Genomic DNA, 20,205 nt, shown 5'->3' on the forward strand with positions numbered 1-20,205 from the left:
GCCAGGCATTAGTTGTACCTCTTTTTTCATAGAACATAGATAAACTAGTATTAGGATTGACCGCTTTATCAGTTAACGCAAGACAGTCAAAATTAAAAAAAAAAGATTGTAATGGAAACATTGCATATTCAATATTTATTTGTATATAAAATAATAAAAGTAATGAAAATGGATACAACAGGTTAGTTTATACATTTTACAAAAATGTTTGAAAAACGGATTAATTTTTTCTAGAATTGAATATAAAGAGTAGAAAGTATTTTTTCTGATACTACCGAAATTTAAAATATTACTGCCCAGCAGATGGCACTATTGTACAACGTACTGAATTTATGGACAGTGATTTCTATACAGAGCAGTGGTCCCAACTGGTGGTCCCTGAATCACTGATGGTCCACAAGAACAGTTTGGTGGTCCACAGAAAAATTTGGACATTATTTGCAAATGTTATGTTTTATTAATAATAATAAACAAAAATAATAATCTAATAAATTCTTATATTCTGAATGACAATTTTCGCCTTTATATTGCACTAAATTCACAAACTGTACTAGAGACAGAAAAACAAGGGAGACGCAGGGTGAGGTCAGTGTAGTGTTAAGTTTTATGAGGCAACCATTGCCGAGCCGTACGCTTCAGTATTGTTTCCACCGTTACAACAGTCACCCCGCTCCACGAATACCGATTCTCATCCCATTGTTTTATTTTATTTGTTTATTTATCAGATGCTGTTTTAGGTAAGTATGACTTTAACTGTGTATTTTCTTTAGCTGTTATATTTAATGGCATCTAATAGTTTGACTTTAATAAATATCATTTCTTTATTGGTTTTAGATTCCAATGAAATAAACCCATAATGAGTGGGAAAACGCAAATTAATATTTTGCTTTTCTTTAGTAATACCAATGATAATGCAACTAATGATAATAGTTACAATAGTAATACTTTACCTAACCGTGAGCTGATCAATGAATCAGATCCTCCACAGTCCTCGTCAGCACCATTAGGAAAATCATTATTTTACAAATGTATTTATCTTTTTAAAAATATTCATAATAATGGCTTTAAAAAAGAATTTAAATATATGAAACTAGTGGTCTGTGAGGTCCGAAAAGTTAGAACACAAGTTTTTACCAGCAGTATCCTGGCACCCCAGTGATTGTTCTGGGGAGAACTAGTACAAAACAAATAAAAGGACATTTGTGCTGGTGTAGCCCCCCAGAAGCTGCTAGGGATTCTACTCAATACTGTACGGGTGAATACTCTTCTCAATGGTCACCAATATAGGAGGGCTTTCCTGCTAATGGCCCCCAAAACAATTAGTTTTAGTTCAATTTCCCCAAAATCTTAAAAACTCATCATGGTTTTTGATAAAGGCTGGTTTAGTGCATAAACACTAAATATTTTTTTTATTTAAATAGGACATAAGAAAGGTTGGATAAGATGTAGGTGGATGGGAGGGGCGAATGCATTGCTAATTTTTCTTTTTTTGCCAAATCTGATTCCTGCATGCCCTCTTTCTTCAGATAACTTACATTGGAGCATGGGATCTGCAGGCAATGTGACAATAGGGCTGATTTACTAATATAGTTTAGGCTGTTCACAAACCAAGGTGAATCATTTCTTTGCAAGGTATCATTACGGTGTTTTTTACAAAAACAAAATGCCCAATAACATGAAAAAAAAATAAAATAATAAAACATTGTACATGATTGGATGGTAAAAGTTACCAGATCTCATTTACTAAGCTAAGTGAAGGATAAGGGGATAATATACTATGTAAAAAGCCTATATTTCTTTAGTAAATCAACATCAATATGTTCCGATCTTCTTCCTGCCTAAACAGTGACCTTAGTAATGTACATCAAGGTGGACTTCCTCTTTCTCAAACCTAAATGGGGATCATAGTATTGACCACTAAAAGGGTTAGTTGCCATGCACAGAGGATAGGTTAAAATCGGTTAAAAAGATTAAAGTCAAATAAATTCTATTCTATAAGTTTTTTGAAGTAAGATTTCTGAAATTATGAATATAATAAATGAAAATAAAAAAATAATTTTCATCTGTGAATATTGCCAGTGACCACTAGATGGAGCCATCCAGCTGTATACTTTTATTTATAGGAATAGCTACAATGGTATGTTATATATATATATATATATATATATATATATATAAGGTTAGGGATGAGCGAACACCTTGAAGTTCGGGTTTGCCGGGTTCGGGCGAACTTCGGCTCAAAGTTCGGGATCGGGACCCGAACTTAACCCCGGACCCCATTGAAGTCTATAGGGACCCAAACTTTGGGGCACTAAAATGCCTGTAAAATGTCCAGGCACTACAGGTGATGAATGGGGACTTGCCCTGTATTCTTACATAGGGAAACTCTATCTAAGAATACATAGTACAGCGCTGCAACAGCAATAGCGGTTGCCGTGCTGTACTTCTACTATGTATACTTGGATAGAGTTTCTCTATCTAAGAATACAGGGCACTACAGGCATGACTTGCCCCCATTCATCACTTTTAGTGCCGGAACACTGAACTCGAACTCAAACTTTTCTGGAAATGTTCTGGTTCGGGTCCGGGTACCCAAAATCGTAAAGTTCGGTACGGACCTGAACTTTACAGTTCGGGTTGGCTCAACACTATATATGGTATATTATGTTATAGTATGTTATGTTATATATATATATATGTTATATTATATTGCCCGGGTATTTACTTATTGCAATTCTATATTATACAGGAAAAGGAATCAAATAAAGCTATAGTGATTTTCTTGTCTACGGTGTTGTTTAATTTTTTTGCTTTTGATTGCACTCGGCCAATTGCCTTACGTTTTCTCGAAGGCATTATTACAGACCAGAAATTTGAAGAAGAGTCCATAAAAAGTATGTAAAAATATAAGCAAAAGGCACACTGTCACTGAGCAATACATACACACATACATACATACATGCAAATATACCTTCGACATATACCACAGCACTGTACAAAAATCAGCAGTCACATGAGACTGAGTCATATGTATAGAAATTTTGGTTTGAATGTCTCCATGCGTTTCCTAGTGATGACATACAGACATACATACACACATACATACAATTTTATGTATATATAGATTTATATAGCTCTGACATATACCATAGTGCTGTACAATGAAACACTGAACTAGATACATCAGTCTCTGTACAGAGGAGCTTACACTCTAATGTCTCCCCACAGTCACACATTAATATTATTATTATACATTTATATAGCTCTGACATATACCACAGCGCTGCACAAAGATCAGCAATGTCATATGTCTAGCAAGTTTGGTTTAAATGTCTCTATGCGTTTCCTAGTGATGACATACACACATCCAAATATAGCTCTGACATATAGCACAGCGCTGTACAAAGATGACTGGTGCACTCATATGAGTCTCAGTCATTTTTATGGCAAGTTTGGTTGAAATGTCTCCATGCGTTTTCGAGTGATGGTGGAACATACACACACACATACACATACATACATCCAATTTTATAAATATAGATACATGTATATTATGTTATGTAATAATATATTTATATACCAAGAATAGTAACTGAAACAGAGGTAATGCACCCTTTGAATATAAAAATGTAGTGACACAGGAGGAGAAGGAGAGGACTCTGCCCCAAAGAGCTTACAATCTAAGAGATGCATTTGTTAAATGAATAAGGGGCAGCAATAGATTTCTTCAAAGACATTTGCTATTTGCTAGGAAAGTTTTTTTAAATTCTGGACCAGATCCATTGCAGGTTTGTTGGATCACCCAGGTTCACTGATGAAAGTGTATTCTCTCCAGCCTTGGATAGCTTTATTAAATCAGACCTAATGTCTCTTTACACATACAGGTATCATTCCCAGTGTAATATGTTTGTCCTTTAATAGGTAGTACAGTCATTCAGCATAGAAAACACACAGATCAATGGTTTTATGTGACCTCCAGGACAGAAGAACTGACTTTCTAGAATGAAGTTTAAATGGTTCTGCGGTATATCATCTGCAACTTGCACTCTCCTCTATTGTAAGCTTCTTGGCTCACACAGAATAATTGAAATAACAAACTAATGCTGAACAAATTTTCTATAGACTTAAAATAACATTGAAACTTCAAATCCATCTTCTCGATTATTTCTTCAAGCAAAATTGTAATAGGAAAGTGACTGCAAATTAATCTCCATAGACTTTCTCAGAAGATAATGGGGAAATGTGTTTTACTAGATTCTTTTTATTACCTGCTACTGAGAAATAAATATAGAACTATCCATATCAGTGTGAATTTAACTTCTCTTTTTGTTTCATGTTTTCAGGACTCATTAATGGAAGTCTTGTCTATTTTATCTCAATGTACTTTAGGAATAATGTTAGCCTTCAAGGTGACATCTCATTTTAAAGATAAGAAATAGTATGGGAAGAGCGAGACATAAACATACTTTTACCCTAATGAAACGATTGGGAAGAAGTAGAATGCATGTATGCAAATTAAAAGCAATGGCTGTCTTTTAGAGAATAGTTTGGCCATAGAAGAGTCACTTTTATAAATGGGCACAATCAATGCCTTGCTTATATCAAGACTTAAAAGAATAGAGAAACTTTCCTACTAAATTTTCATTACACTATGCACATACAAGTAGTCCCTGGGTTAAGGACATCCGACATACAGACGACTCCTAGATACGAACGGGGATTCCCTGCTTCCTAGTGTGCAGGATGGAGGCTGGAGGGGGGTGCGGTTTGCATGGCTTGCAGAAGAAATCTTTTGCTACACACAGCTGAGACTGAACACTTCTGCAAGTTCTTGTAACTCTTTAATGACCAAGACAAACTCTGATTATTTTAATAAAGGCAATTAGGACAGATGTTTGTCTCAACATATTATTAGGCGGCGTGGTGTCAGTTACTGTATAAAATCCTCACTTTAGGTTAATAAAAGACAAAGCAAAAAAAAAACTTTACAGAGCCCAGATGTTCAATAACATCTGGAGCAAGCTGTGCTTTGATATGCAAAAAGAATCAACTGCAGTGTTTGTCTTGGCCATTAAAGAGTTACAAGATGTTACAGAACAGCAAAATATTTCTTCTGCAAGTCATGCAAACCGCTTCCTTCCTCCATCAAGCCCTCATCCTGCACAGGAGAGAGCAGGAAAGCCCCGTTTGTATGAAGGAGTCATCCATATGCTGGTGATGTCCTTAACTCGGGGACTACCTGTATTTGAACACTTGTCAGCTAATTTCAGATGAATTGACAGGGGAATACCTTTTCAATAGCGCACTAAGAAATCCATAATCAATCTTCAAAGATATGACTATAGATACACTTTAAAACACAAATCCTTATTAGCTTCCACCCCTCATCTTACCCTCTGTATAACAAGATGCTGAACTCTCTTCTTACTCCATAACAAGGCAAGTCAACAATTAGGAAAATATATTGTTTGCAGGTAATTCCCAGGCAATACTGGTGACTAGTTCTGTTCACTTTGCTTGACATTTTTGGGAACAGCTTTCAGTTCAAACTTTCAAAACACAATAAAACTTTTGTGATCAGAATCAAACTATGTACAAAGATTACTTTTCCCTACTTCCTTCCTTACAAATTCATATATTTGTACCTATATACAGGTGTGTTATCATCTGTAGAATCTTTCAATCTCAAACAAAAATGTATGAATAATTATCTTCTTAGCCAATCAAGGGATAAAAGTAAACCACATTCAGGTTGTTCATACTTAATAAAACAATGCAGGGTACGTTCTTGATTAAAGTTCTGATTTAGTTGCATTTTCCATTACTGTGAGTCATCTATGCATGTGTAACATAGACCATGCTGAGGTCATGTAGGCTAGGATTCTCAGAAATAATCACACATAGTCTGAGTTCTACCGCAATTGTTTTAATAAAGGACAAAATAAAACATTCAGCCCAAATGAAATAAACATTTCATATTACAATACAAATGGCATAACAATGATGATTCAGGTTCAAAAATTCACATGTACAAGTTCAACCGAATGGCAAAAACTGATCAATATATTTAAATTGAATTCTGAAACTTTAAAAAACTGAAGTTGACCCAAAGCAGAGAAAGACTTGGTTATTGGGGGGGGGGGTATTTACCTTAATCCCTTAATGGAGATATTCAGAAATGGGACACACAATCACTGACAGTTTCTTGGCATTAAAAAGTTTTCTGCATTCTGCAATTTTTCAGCACTATTTTCCTTTGTAGTCCCAGCTGAAATATTGTATGGCTTACCATTCTTCTTTTTTACCATCACTTGTGTATTGACAGTCATGGGATGCTTGGCCAATGAAGGAAAATATTCTTTAATCTGGATTCTAGCAGATAATTGGCTATGTTTTTCTCTGATCTCCTCAAAAAGAAATAATAAATATGACATTGGGTGGGAATATAGGAACGAGATTTTATAGGGGCTGCAATATCTATCATTTCTAGAAGTCTCCAGTTTATGGCTGTCTCCTGAACCGTGGCCCTGAGTCTCCAATATCTCCTTTGGCATGAGCACATTTGCAATCTTTTGTTGCATATCTGAAGTCTCTGACACATTTCTGTTGCATTACATTAATTTAATATAAGATGTGACCTTTTAATTTTATCAGGGGCCATACTTGCTTCAAGAAAGTTAACTATTGTCTAGCTCCAGTCCTGAATAGAGCAGACAGGAAAATTGGTAACAAAGTCTGACCTGATTTGGATATTCTGGCCAGTGTTGTTATATGATATGGTTATATTATTATGCTATATTATGTTTTATTAGGTTTTTTTGTTTGCTTGAAAAATGAGAGAAGTACATCTGAAAAGTCATATAGGAAAAAGTAATGGAATCCAGGCAGAAGGTTCAGATTTTCACTCTTTTCACTCTCCTGATGAATCCCGTACATCATTGAACATCGGGGAAAGGAATAGCTATGATGTATAGAATTTTTCATACTCAGTTATAGAAAGGGGCCAACATATAGACTGTAGATTCAGCAATACCAGTAAATATTCAAGAATAAAAAACACTTAACTGCATGGCCCTTAAGCTCTTAAAGGCCCCCAGAGAATAACTCTGCCCCAGATTGCATTAATGTTCAATAAAGTGGACCTAAGTATAAAAAAAATTGTGCTGTTACGTTAAAAAAGAAGCCACTGTGGGTGTAACATAACAAAGATAATACAGAGATGAAACAATCTAACAAAATATGAAAACCAGTCCAATAACGCTTTTGGTCCACAACTCAAATTAAATAAATGAATTGACAGTTTTGTTCATTATTGTGCAGATGAACAATACCACTTTTTTAAAACAACATGTATCCTTCCCAAACTTCAGTAATCTTTATCCAACTTTCTCATGCACTCACTGACTTAGATGGACCGTTCAAACAAAACAACGCTCAATGTGTGCTTCAATCATAAGTGCAATAGTCCTTCTCCTGGAATAGTAATAGCCCCTTCTACCGTAACAGTAATAGCCCCTTCTCCCAGAATATTATTAGCCCCTTCTTTTAGAATAGCAATAGCCCCTTCTCCAGGAATAGTAATTGCTTCTTCTCCCAGAATAGTAATAGTCCCTTCTCCCGGAATAGTAATAGCCCCTTTTCCTGGAATAGTAGTAGCCCCTTCTCCCGGAATAGTAATAGCCCCTTCTCCTAAAATAGTAAAAGCTGCTTTTCCTGGAATAGTAACAGCCTCTTCCCCTGGAATAGTAATTGCCCCTTGTCCTGAAATAGTAATAGTGCCTTTTCCCGGAATAGTAATAGCCCCTTCTCCTGGAATAGTAATAGCCCCTTCTCCTGGATAGTAATAGCCCCTTCTCCCGAAATAGTACCAGCCCCTTCGCCCAGAAGAGTAATAGCCCCTTCTACTGAATAGTAATAGCCCCTTCTACCAGAATAGTATTAGCCCCTTCGCCCATAATAGTAATAGCCCCTTCTCCTGGAATAGTAATAGCCCCTTCTCAAAAAATAGTAATAGCCCCTTCTCCCAAAATCGTAATAGCCCCTTCTCCTGGAATAGTAATAGCCGCTTCTCCTGGAATAGTAATAGCCCCTTCTCCCAGAATACGGCTTGCTCCTACTTTCTGCTCATTTAAAAGAGCACTCAAAACCCATTTTTTCAAACTTGCCTACCCATCTTCTTCTGTCTTTTGAAACCATCACTACTTCCCACCACTACATATCTCCCCTCCTATTGTGTGATCCCACACCTCCTAGATTGTAAGCTCTTCAGGGCAGGATCCTCTCCTCCTGTGCCACTGTCTGTATTCATCATTTGCAACCCCTAATGTACAGCGCTGCGTAATATGTTGGCGCTTTATAAATCCTGTTAATAATAATAATAATAATAATATATTCTGAATTCTAATCTGTGATCTCAATCAGAATTAACTCTGAGCTACCACTATTCCTGAAGGGTCAGGGTTTGTACATATTTCTCTAACAGAGAGCAGTAAATTTATTAAGTTGTGGTAAGAGTAATAAAACCCTGTCCTGTTTTTAGGCTGAAGTTCTGCTATCCTAAGTGTCAAATCTGGGTGACATGCCTTTTACAAAGTGTCCGGCAGATGGCGCTAGCATCCTTCTCCCAGTGACAGTTCCAGTTCTGAAATCTCAATGTTGCCCAATGTAAGGAGGAAAAAAATCCCTTTGCTTTGTTTGCAATCCCTCCCTCTATGAGTATCTATCTATCTCAGCATACACATCCCCAGCCTGTCACTAGCAGCATCAGAAGAAGAGCATGGCACTAAGGGGGCCACTTCTTGCACCCCCTATGGGCATCCTCTGCTTGACCAGTCTGTCCCTGCTGGTGCAGGGCACTGCCTGGGTGAGCCGGAGTGCCCGGGATCTACAGGGCAGAGGGGATCGGAGGGTTACTGAGGATGCTACTGGTCGCTTTGGGAGGGCTACATCCAGAGATCACATCTCAATGCTCAGCACTTCGTTTGTACTCAAGGGAGACGCTTCCCACAACCAAGCAATGGTGCACTGGACCGGGGAGAACAGCAGTGTGAGTGACCCACTCTTATCAATGTTTCTGTGCATTGGAATTAAGCTGCCAATAACTCACCTGTCACATGATGCCTTCAATAAACATCTTCTTGCAATCAGTCATTTGGGGTATCATGGTGGCAGCATGCAAGTTATGTGCCCACTTTTATTCCACTTCTACTCCCTGACTCTAAAACTTGGTTCTGATGCTTTGTGGTTTCATTTTTAGGTGTCTGCTCCTATGGTGATGATGCCAGCAATTGTTTTTTGACAGCTGTCAAACTGATGAATGTTGGTATGGAGAAGTGTGAGGATGAAAATGTCTAGAACCATTGGGAATTGGTGCCATGATTGGAGTTATACACTGTGCTGCTTGTTTGTTAACTTTATAATTGCTTGTATGTTGTCCTGTTGAAGATGTTCTGTGTACTATGCCAGCCAGTAAGTCTACTGGTACTGATGTATTGTGTCTACCAATAGTTCTTCTGGTACTGGTGTCTTCTGTCCAAAAGTAGGTCCTTTGATATTGGTGTCTTTTGTCCACCAGTAGGTTTACTGGTACTGGTGTCTTTTGCTTACTAGTAGGTCCACTGGTAGTGGTGTTTTCTGCCTCCGAGTAGGTCTATTGGTACTGGTGTCTTTGTCCAAAAGTAGGTCTTTTGATATTGGTGTCTTCTGTCCACCAGTAGGTTTACTGGTATTGGTGTCTTCTGTCCACCAGTAGGTTTACTGGTACTGGTGTCTTCTGCCTACCAAAAGGTCTACTGGTACTAGTGTCTTTTTCCACCAGTAGGTCTACTGGTATTAGTGTCCCTTGTCCACCAGTAGGTCTGCTGGTACTTGTGTCTTTTGTCCACCAGTAAGTCCACTGGTACTGGTGTCCCCTGTCCACCAGTAGGTCTACTAGTACTGTTGTCATCTGTCCACCAGTAGGTCTACTGGTACTGGTGTCCTCTGTCTACCAGTAGGTCTACTGGTACTGGTGTCCTTTTCCACCAGTAGGTCTACTGGTACTGGTGTCCTCTGTCCACCAGTAGGTCTACTGGTACTGATGTCCTCTGTCCACCAGGAAGTCTACTGGTACTGGTGTCTTTTGTCCACCAGTAAGTCCACTGGTACTGGTGTCCCCTGTCCACCAGTAGGTCTACTAGTACTGTTGTCATCTGTCCACCAGTAGGTCTACTGGTACTGGTGTCCTCTGTCTACCAGTAGGTCTACTGGTACTGGTGTCCTTTGTCCACCAGTAGGTCTACTGGTACTGGTGTCCTCTGTCCACCAGTAGGTCTACTGGTACTGGTGTCCTCTGTCCACCAGGATGTCTGCCGGTACTGGTGTCCTCTGTCCACCAGTAGGTCTACTGGTACGGGTGTCCTTTGTCCACCAGGAAGTCTACTGGTACTGGTTACCTTTGTCAACCAGGAGGTCTGCTGGTACTAGTGTTCTCTGTAAATCAGTAAGTTTATTGGAACTGGTGTCTTTGTCCACCAATAGGTCTTCTGCCCTTCAGTAAGTCTTATGGTACTGGTGTTTTCTGTCCACCAGTAGGTCAACTGGGACTTGTGTCTGTTGTGCAGCAATAGGCTTACTTGTACTGGTATCCTCTGTCTACCACTAGATCTAATAGTACTGGTTTCTTATGTCCACTAGTACCTATCCTTGACATCTGTTGCAGTGATGTGCTATTTGTCTCCAGATCACAAGGTCATAGGGCAAATGTCATTCAGAGCTAGTGCCATGACAGATGGGTGTACCACTACTGAACAATAGTAAACCTGCCATAAAAAAGATTCATTGACCACCATTGCTGACCTCTCCTGCTTGATACCTTTCCAGTTACAATGACCCTCAAGCTTTAATAGTTTCCAAGTCGCTGATTCGGAACAAGAAGGCAGATCAGGATTTCCTATGTGCATGCATGCTTCAGGGTATTAATAAAGTATTGAAGCTGGAGGGTCAATATGAAGACAGGGAAACTAGAATTCTCCAAATGAATCACCTATGTTAGCAACCATTTAATTTGCACATCAGATATTCTTTGAGTGTTCATTTCACTTTGAGTGTCCTATGTTTTCCCTATATTTGTACTGTTTACAGTTATTGTTCTGTGAATGCTTTTCTAGTACAGTACCCCTAAAGTCTATACTAATGCAAAGAATAGAGAGAACCTGTGCTACAGGTGAGCCTTGAACAAACTCAGAGCTCACTTACTTGCCAATAATCAGCTTTTATTGTTTTAATGTTTCCTTATTTTGGTTTGCATGACGTTATATAGTGACCAGTCAATGTTGAGGGTTGTTGATCCTGATAAACTGAATGCTAACTGAATGCTAACACCAACTAGGAAAGGAAGTGGACTCAGTGTTACAGTAGAGCGTTAACTTGAATAACAGCCTCTGCATTTTCTGGATCATGGACCTGCTTTTAACCATGAATAATTTGTTTATCAGTAATTAAAATGCAGAGGATCTCATCTTCTAGGAATTGATAAATGTTTTAAAATTGACACTTTCCAGATATTAGAACTGCATACTTGTTGCTGTGCTGTGTGATATTTAGGCTTGGCACATATAATGCAATGTATATGTATTGAACAAATACATATTGCATGATCATGTTAGTGAAAAGCTTGAAATATCTGAATTTCTGTATTTTTTGTTTATATATATATTATTCATAATATTTATGACGATTACCTTTTCATTGTTTATTACTGTCTGTATCCTCAATGGACAGAGCCACCCACTCTGATCGCTGTCACTGAAACAAAATAAGTATGAGAAAACCAAAAATTTACACAAATAGAAAGGAGATCTTTCCATATGGAAAATTGTTCTGGTGACAGCTGTCTATAAGAGATTTCTCATTACTTCTCCCATAATCAGGAAAGGAAATGAGGGTTAATCTCCCCCAAAGTGGAACAGACAGCAAAGAATGATTTTAACCCTTGCCTTTCCAATCCCAACTAAAAGATGTCAGGGCTTTAAAGATTCTTCAGGGTTTGCATTTTGGTATGTGTTCTGTATTGTTGCTCTGATGCGGTGAATCTCTTCTGACAGCTGTCACATAGATGTATGTTTGCCCATCTGTAGAGCCTGGGACACATGCAGATGTTTTTAGGGATGGTATGTGGACATCAAAGTTCAGCCGTTACCTTTGATATACCTATGCATATTTTGGGATTGAGAGCAATTTACATTCTGGATATGGACTGCTAGATAGTGAATGTGAGATTCACATTGTGCAGGTTTTAGTGTTAGATGACGAATGAGCAGAATGTGAATAAGGCTGTCTGTGAATGGGAATGAAGAATGCAGATTTGGAGGCTCTTGTATTGTTTGTGTCTGCTGATCAACATGCTGTTTAACTGAATCCTGTATGGAGATAACTGGCATATAGAGCCTGATTTATGAAGGCTGGAGAGGATACACTTTGATCAGTGAAGCTGGGTGATCCAGCAAACCTGGAATGGATTTCTTCAAAGTCATTTGCACTTTTCTAGCAAGTTTTCTAAATCCTGCAACTGATCCATATCAGATTTGCTGGATCTCCCAGCTTCACTGATGAAAGTGTATTGGAGAGCTTTATTAAATGAGGCCCATAGAGTATTCATTCACTGCAGGGGCTGCTGAGGTGCAGAGATGTCCCAGGAAATTCACTCTGCATAATTATTTTGCTAGCTCAAAGTTTATACACACGTGACTACACTTCCTGGTGACAACAGCTCCATTTGCAACATGTCTTCAGAGAGAATAGTCTTATTTCAGTAATTAATTAAACATTTCTTGACAGGTTTGTAACTGCTGAGGAACCACAACCCCCAGCATTCTGTAACTAAACAGCAGATCTATGAGCTATCCCATGGACTGAATAATATTCTTTCAGCAGATTATATGTGAAGAGTAAATGGATCAGCACGTGATCCATTATGAGGAAGAAGCCACCAGTGACAACACAGTAATGTCAGGAGCTCCTGGCAAAATATTAGAGAAAAAACAGGAATTGCTGAGTCTTTTATTTGTAGGTAATGATACATTTCAAAGAAAAACTTTTATGTAAAGCTGAAATACAAGTAAACATAAAAAGGCATTTGTAAAATTCATTTGACTATGTCAGCATTTTGCAGTTACCGTACAGTAAAGCATACACTGGCTGCAGGGGAAGCAGCACTAGGTGCCAGTCAGGTATGGTGTAGTACTTCTGTGCTAACAAGAAACAGGCTGATGGAAAGAGAGAGAATGACAGAGAGATCCACTCTCTTCTGCTTCTCTTTACAATGTCCACTCAGGAGAACAGCTCCCATATATGTATTGCCTTTATGGATTTCCTGCGATTCAGCTTTAGACCTGGCTGTAATTCAGTGTTGTATCCATGCCTAATATTTATATTTGGTAACTATGTTTGTATTATGTTTTATAAATCCGAACAGTGGTAGAGGTTTGTTTTCTCACATGTTGCAGTAATAGAAATGCAAATCCAAACTCAACTAGGGTTTCCCCATAGATTGCAAAGGGGTCTCTCGGGTCAGTTTAACTGACACCAATAATCTTTTTGGTCATTTGTAAGGGTGACATTCTTCCGTATGGCCAACTATACAAGAGGCATTCTTCCCACTGATCACCACATTAATATATTGTGAGCTGTAGATATAATAATTATAGCAGGGGTTCCCTTATGTTAGAAAAGTAAGGAAAGGTTGCTGTAGAGTAAATGTTTATTTGGATAACATTACACTTGCCATCATAAACAATTGCCAGTATAAAATACACTGCCACCATACTGTAAAATGCACTGCTACCCCTTCCCCAAATGTCATTAATAAGAGATATAAAATGGTGTTTCCATTTGGATTTGTAGTCCTGTGCACATCTATTTCTTCCCAGCATGTCACATCTGACTGATCTCCCATGATGAAATACAATTTTTTAGTTCTTTGCTGCAGAAGCCTTAGTAATTATATCAACAATTCTCTTTTTTTTTATATTTAATCACAGCAGGGTTCTTCTGTAAATGTCTCCATAGCAGAAGAAAAAAAGGGGAAAAAAATCAGAAAAAAATCAAGTGTTTTTGAACAGCATTTCTTTCTCCCTTTTATGCTGCAAAAAATGATGTCAGGAATTTCGTTGCTGTTATTTATAGCACAAAGATTTTATCTGATTATTTATATCACAGCTGTGCCATTCCAGTGTTGGGTCATGTGCCCTAATGCCACGGCAGATGTGTACTAGGAAGTTGTAGGAAGAAGTAATACAGATATAACTACATCAGCACCCACAAGACACATTTGCTGATTAATTCATTAAACAGAATGGTTGTACTTATTCCAATATCTCTAACAATTCTCTGCCATCTTCCTAACTTTTGCAGTAATGTGCAGAATATACCAACCTATGACAACCAATCACATTTCACTTTTATCAGTTAGGACAATTAGACAGATTTCTGATTGGTTGGAGAAGTAACACCACTTAATCCTGTATACTTTTTTAAACAGCCCTGTCAGGGTTTTCTTCCCTGGAGCCCAGACTGACAACTTCACCGTAAAGGAGGAGAAGAACCAAATCTCAACTCACTTCCGGAACATCTGCTGTACTTAATGGAACATTCTGCAATTCATTTCCTACAAGCAAAACATTTCTGACTGTTACCCCTGAGGTTCTCCTCTAGGGAAACCCAAAAATTTCATATCAGCCATAAAATCTCATACTGCTGACTCCTTGTCCAAACAAAGGGCTGAGGAAGGATGATATGAATGGCTCTGTTCATTCAATGGATTTGTTTTATAATGGCTCGTTATACTTGTTTTTACCAATCAGGGCAAAAGGTCCATAAATAAAAAGTCAATTGATATTTATGGTAATCTTAACATAGATTAAAAATCATAAAATATACACTTAGGAATCATATTGGAACTGGAGATGTTTGAGATAAACTTACTTATGCAATACAGCAATGAGAAGCAAAGTGAAGTCACCTATAACAATCCGGTTGCCTTGATCAGATTAGAGATTGCTGATTGGTAGATATGGGTACTATGTAACTCAATCTCAATATTGTTAACACGGGGGAACCCTTGAAATACCTTTCAGGCCTTATATTTACCATATACACATCTCACAGTACGTCAGTGTAGTGGTCAGAGGGAAGAATGTCTTCTACATTGCTGATCATTAGGAAGAATGTCACCCCTACAGATAGTAACAATGATAATTAAACTCAAAAAAGCACAAATTGCTGATTGCTTAAGGAACTCCCAGCAACCTCTGGAGGAACCCTGGTTGACACTTAAAACCTGTTTTTTGTTTTACTAAATACAAATTCATGTTTATGTTATGTAAGTCAGTTTTTCCCAACCTTTCTTAGTCGCGGCACATATTTTACAATTAGAAAAATCCCACGGAACACCACCAGAAAGTCAGACACGTAAATTAGCTACCTGCTGCCATCTAGTGGAAGAGTTTTTTTTGGTTCTGCCTATCACTATACATCGCTGGTATAGACAAATGAAGACAATTTTTTTGCTGTAAATAAATCATTTTGGGACCAATTAATTGAAATTGGATAATTTCCCACGGTACACCCGAAGATCTCTCAAGGCACACTAGTGTGCCGCGGAACAGCGGTTGAAAAACACTGATGTAAGTGATCCTTTTCTGCCTTTTATGGCTTTTGGCTATTTGATGGATTTCTTCATTGACCTATAATTTGATTGAAAATATTTCTTTATTGATTTTGTATATTTATGGCTACTACTGTAACTCTGCAACCTATCAGAATTAGGCTACGAACACACGTCAGATGATTCTCGTCTGATTATCGCTTCGGGGCCATTATCGGATGGGTCTGGCGTGTGCAACGCTTGTCCAACATCATTCATGAATCCTTCATGGCAGATCCTCATACAACAACCATCGTAATACAAGTGAAGGGCAGAGATCACAGTGGGGTGCCGCTCCATTGTTCTCCCCCTTCCCCTCTCCATAGAACAGAATGCCCCTGTATCGACAGCACTCATTCATGAATCGGTCAGTCTTTTGTCATTGGAAAGGATCATGAAAGATCCTTTCCAACAACAAAAATCTAATGTTTTTCTTATAGCCTTTGTATTAGCTTCATAAAAATCTCTAGAGATCCTTCTACTTCCTATTGTGCCCTTGGAAAAGTGAAAGGAATCTTCCCCAATTGGACACTTTTTTTTAATTTAAATTTTTTTATTGAATTTTCTGGTAAATGGGGAAAACAGTTTAATAGAAGAAATAAGAACAGCACATTAGCAGAAGGTGGTGGCATGAACAGTCACAGAGGTGGTGATATTACCTACATAATGATATGAAATAACCACATTTTTGAAATCATAAACCAGGCTAGTACACTTGGAGTGAAGAGCCAAGGACTAGAGAAACCCAATGGGACAGTTTTTAGAATGCAAACACATATCAGTGCATATTGGAAGACTTTTCAGCACCTTCTTTCTCAATCGTCACCAGGATAAATAACGAGATTTAATTCGACACAGACAAAGTTTTCCTCGTTCTATCCAAATCCCAAAAAATAATTGGCCTTTTGAATCCCACAACCAGGAGATGGGCTTTAAAGGGAAATTGTGGACTTTTTCATACTAGAAGTTATCATAGTCCTAATTACCTGATTGGTGTAACGTTCACATTTAATCATGCTTGCTGTACCATATTTTCATGACCTCCTTCCAACAACTGACTGCTACTTTCCACCTCCATTAGACATCCCTTTCGTGATCATGGACAGTTGAAAGTAAATCTCAGGCATGCAAAGTCTTTAGTGTCATCAAACAGGCAGATTTGGCAGCTAGGATCATGGGCACCTTCTGATCTGATGTTCTGGTGGTATATATTAGTAATATGTAGTTAATATGATTGATAACCCATTCATGCTTATCCATGTATGCTCCAATGTGTCACAACACCCTTCCTGATTTACATTGGGGTATGTTGTATTGTCATACCTCCCAGTGCCCCTCATTCAGTTCCAAGTTCCCATGTTCATCTGTCTTCAGTTGCCCCTGTTTTTAGATTCTTTATATTAATTTATTATTTAGTCATTATAAAGCGTTTTTATGCACTGAAACTTTCATCCTAAATGATTCCATTTGTCATTTTGTAAAGCTAATATAAAAGGAAGCCTAGTTGTGAAAAAGCCCCTTGTCATTAACCAACCATTTTGCCAAATTTAGGTGTGGCTGGGTGTGTCATTTGCCTCCATCTTTTGAGCTAAAGTGTACCTTCCTTTGGTATGTCCAAAATAAGAATGAGCCAAAAACTCTTTTTATTCCCTTCAAGACCAGGGTGCTTTAAGTTTCAGTTCTTTGTCATAACAGGCTTAAACATTTCTGATGTTTTCCAAAAACATACAGTTAGGATAATTGGCTTCCCCCCAATTGACTTTATGCTGTATTAATGATACAAGACTATGGTAGGGACATTAGATTAGGAGCTCCTTTGAGGACAGCTAGTGACATGACTATGGACTTTGTAAAGCCCTACGTAATATGTTGGTCCTATATAAATACTGTGAAATAGTAATAATAACAATAACACCCAACTATGTACTAAATAAATCATATGACCCTCATATAATACTTGAGAGTTGAACTAATTTAATGTGGACTATAGAAAAGAAAAAAAGTTTTTGGTGAATGGATTTATGTGGAGGACCCATCCAAAAAGCATGGTTCGAGCAACACATGACAGCGTTGGCAATAGGAGGAAGCCTTGGTATAAAAGGATCTCCTTTTAAACCCTTCAAGACCAGGGTGCTTAAAGTTTCAATTTACTGTCATAACAAGCCCAAACATTTACAATGTTTTCCAGCACTGCCTAGATAGGGTTAAATGGAGGCATATGGAAGGCTGATGGGAAAACCGTCAAGCGGCATTATGCAGATAGGAACAGCTCCAGCTAAATAAACGTTTCAGTCCATTTGACACCCTGCACTAGTCACGCTTTTGTTGGCCTACAGAGCTCATACAGAATAAAGTGGCCATTAATTAGGCTGACCCAAAGCTAATGATTGAGAGAGTCACATGACCACATCTTTCAAGACAGGGATTACATCTCTATTCTAATTTTAGCAGATTGATTTTTTTCCCCCACTAAGTTCAGCGTGATCTCATCCAAAGCAGCATTTGTTTTGCTAGGAAATGTAATTCCTTCAGCTGACAAACCGATTACACAAAGTTTAATTGTGTCCGCGTTTTCATGTATTTCCTTTTTATCATTTTAGAAAGTGTTGGTGGTAAAAAGCAGGCAGCGCTGAGTACTTAGATCAAAGCCGATCATTTAGGAACTAAAATAAACCGGCTTGCTGTGCCGCGTTTTGAGAATTTAGAGGCAATCACATGCTGTGAATCTACCTTCTTACATCTAAATGATGAGAGTAGGCTGGGGGTTGTAGTTCAACGGTAGCTGAAAATTGTTTGAAAATTGTTTGAAGCTGAAATGCAAAGTGTTAGATACACAGATGAAATACAAATAAGGGAGCTGTTTTACCTGCTGAAAGGCTTGTGTTTTTGTTCATATAATTATGAGATTTTTACACGGAACTGCACAACAGAGCTATGTCTGGCAGTGGAGGAGACCAGATTATTTTTCTGCTGCACTTAAAGCGGAACTAAACTAGTTGGTGGATGGTGCGCTTTTGCCATAATCAGCAAATATTCATAGCATTCCAATATGGCACATGCCGGTGTTCAGCCTTCCTGCAACAAGACCAAGACCTGTCATTTCTGCATCCTCAGAAGGCACCAACTCCGCAGCAGACTTCTGTGAAGACGGAATTCCTCTTCGACTATTGGGTGGCCACTGATTATGTGCATACGCAGAAGTAACATTGGGCCTGATTTATTAAAGCTCTCCAAGGCTGGAGAGGATACACTTTCGGCAGTGAAGCTGGGTGATCCCTGGAAAGAATTTCATAAAAGTCATTTTCTTTTTGTTAGCAAATGTTTTTAATCATGTACCAGATCCATTGCAGGTTTGCTGAATCACCCAGCTTCACTGATGAAAGTGTATCCTCTCCACCCTTGAAGAGCTTTATTAAATCAGGCCCACTGTCTCCAGCGGCTGGCTATGTGTGCAGCACCTGTGCACACAGAGCTGAGCTCTAAATCTGCCATACAATGTGGCCAACAAAAAGCCCCCAGGAGCCAGGAATTTATTTTTTTGACAAAACAGACATTGCAAAATATTCTGCTACTAGAACAGTGGTCACCAACAATTTTGAGCCAACAGACCACTAAATTTACTGTGCATGCGCGGTCCAGAGCCGGGTGTCACTCAAAGGGGAAGAGACTTCAGGTTGAACCACAAAACCCAAACTGCCCACTTCCGGGAGCCGTATGGGGGACATGGTCCGCCACTCTGGCCAGTGCGCCCTCCCAGCACGGTCCTTCTCCTGACCCCGCTCTGGAGTGCACCAGCCGAAGCTGTGGACCACCAAAATTTTCTTGCGGACCACCGGTTAGCAACCGCTGCCCTAGAAGATACAGGAGCACAGGTTTCCAATGTTAAATAGGACCTACAGTATTTTGCATGGACAAAACCAGTATTTATGGCAGAAAGGTGTATATCTGACATAACAACTTTCAAATATTTCAATTCTTCTTTTTATAAAAGTATGCCAAAACGGCGCGGTAAAACTAATTAAAGATTAGGAAAAAATGTAAAAGAAAAGGTTACCAAAAACCACAAGATAAGCAGAAATGCAGGCAGTTGGATTTGTATGCAAATCTTTGCTTTTCCTGTAAAGGTTGAGCTCGGTTCCACCTGGATTCCAAAACTCTCCGTTGGTTAGCAAGGCTGCAGGGTGGAGGGGCATGGTAAGGTTGACTATTATTAGAAAAGTAGCCAAGATTTGCATATCATTTTGGATTCTTGTTCGAGACTCGCTGCTTTTTACCTGACAGCTTGGTTCACATTCACCACTCGTGCCTGTGATATAAGATACTTTAAATTCCAGCATGCTCTTCTACTTTCGGGGCTTTGGGAGGGAGGTGATGCTTTTTCAAATTCATAGATCTTCAAGTTAACTTTTACTGATTTTTTCAGGAATCCTCAATTACAATCAGGGGGGGGGGGGCAAGGATCTGTACACATTTTTAGTATTTCTCTAACATATAGTAAATGTGTGGTTGACAAAGAGAAAATT

The 20,205-nt window shown here is 38.5% G+C and overlaps 1 protein-coding gene across 3 annotated transcripts in view; it reads left to right on the plus strand.

Annotated features, from left to right (window-relative positions):
• Positions 1-8,735: 8,735 nt before the first annotated feature.
• The window catches only part of SORCS2 (sortilin related VPS10 domain containing receptor 2), a 515,645-nt gene continuing 504,175 nt past the window's right edge, over positions 8,736-20,205 (plus strand). For 2 of the 3 annotated variants that reach the window (XM_072406488.1, XM_072406489.1), the window contains exon 1: positions 8,737-9,046. In XM_072406488.1, coding sequence (XP_072262589.1) covers positions 8,777-9,046 — 270 coding nt within the window. In that variant the 5' untranslated portion in view covers positions 8,737-8,776. Of the gene's footprint in view, positions 9,047-20,205 lie in introns of all 3 variants that reach the window. The other variant, XM_072406487.1, reaches the window with a different exon arrangement.

This window comes from Pyxicephalus adspersus, chromosome 3 (genome assembly GCF_032062135.1).
Source record: "Pyxicephalus adspersus chromosome 3, UCB_Pads_2.0, whole genome shotgun sequence".
NCBI lineage: Eukaryota > Metazoa > Chordata > Amphibia > Anura > Pyxicephalidae > Pyxicephalus > Pyxicephalus adspersus.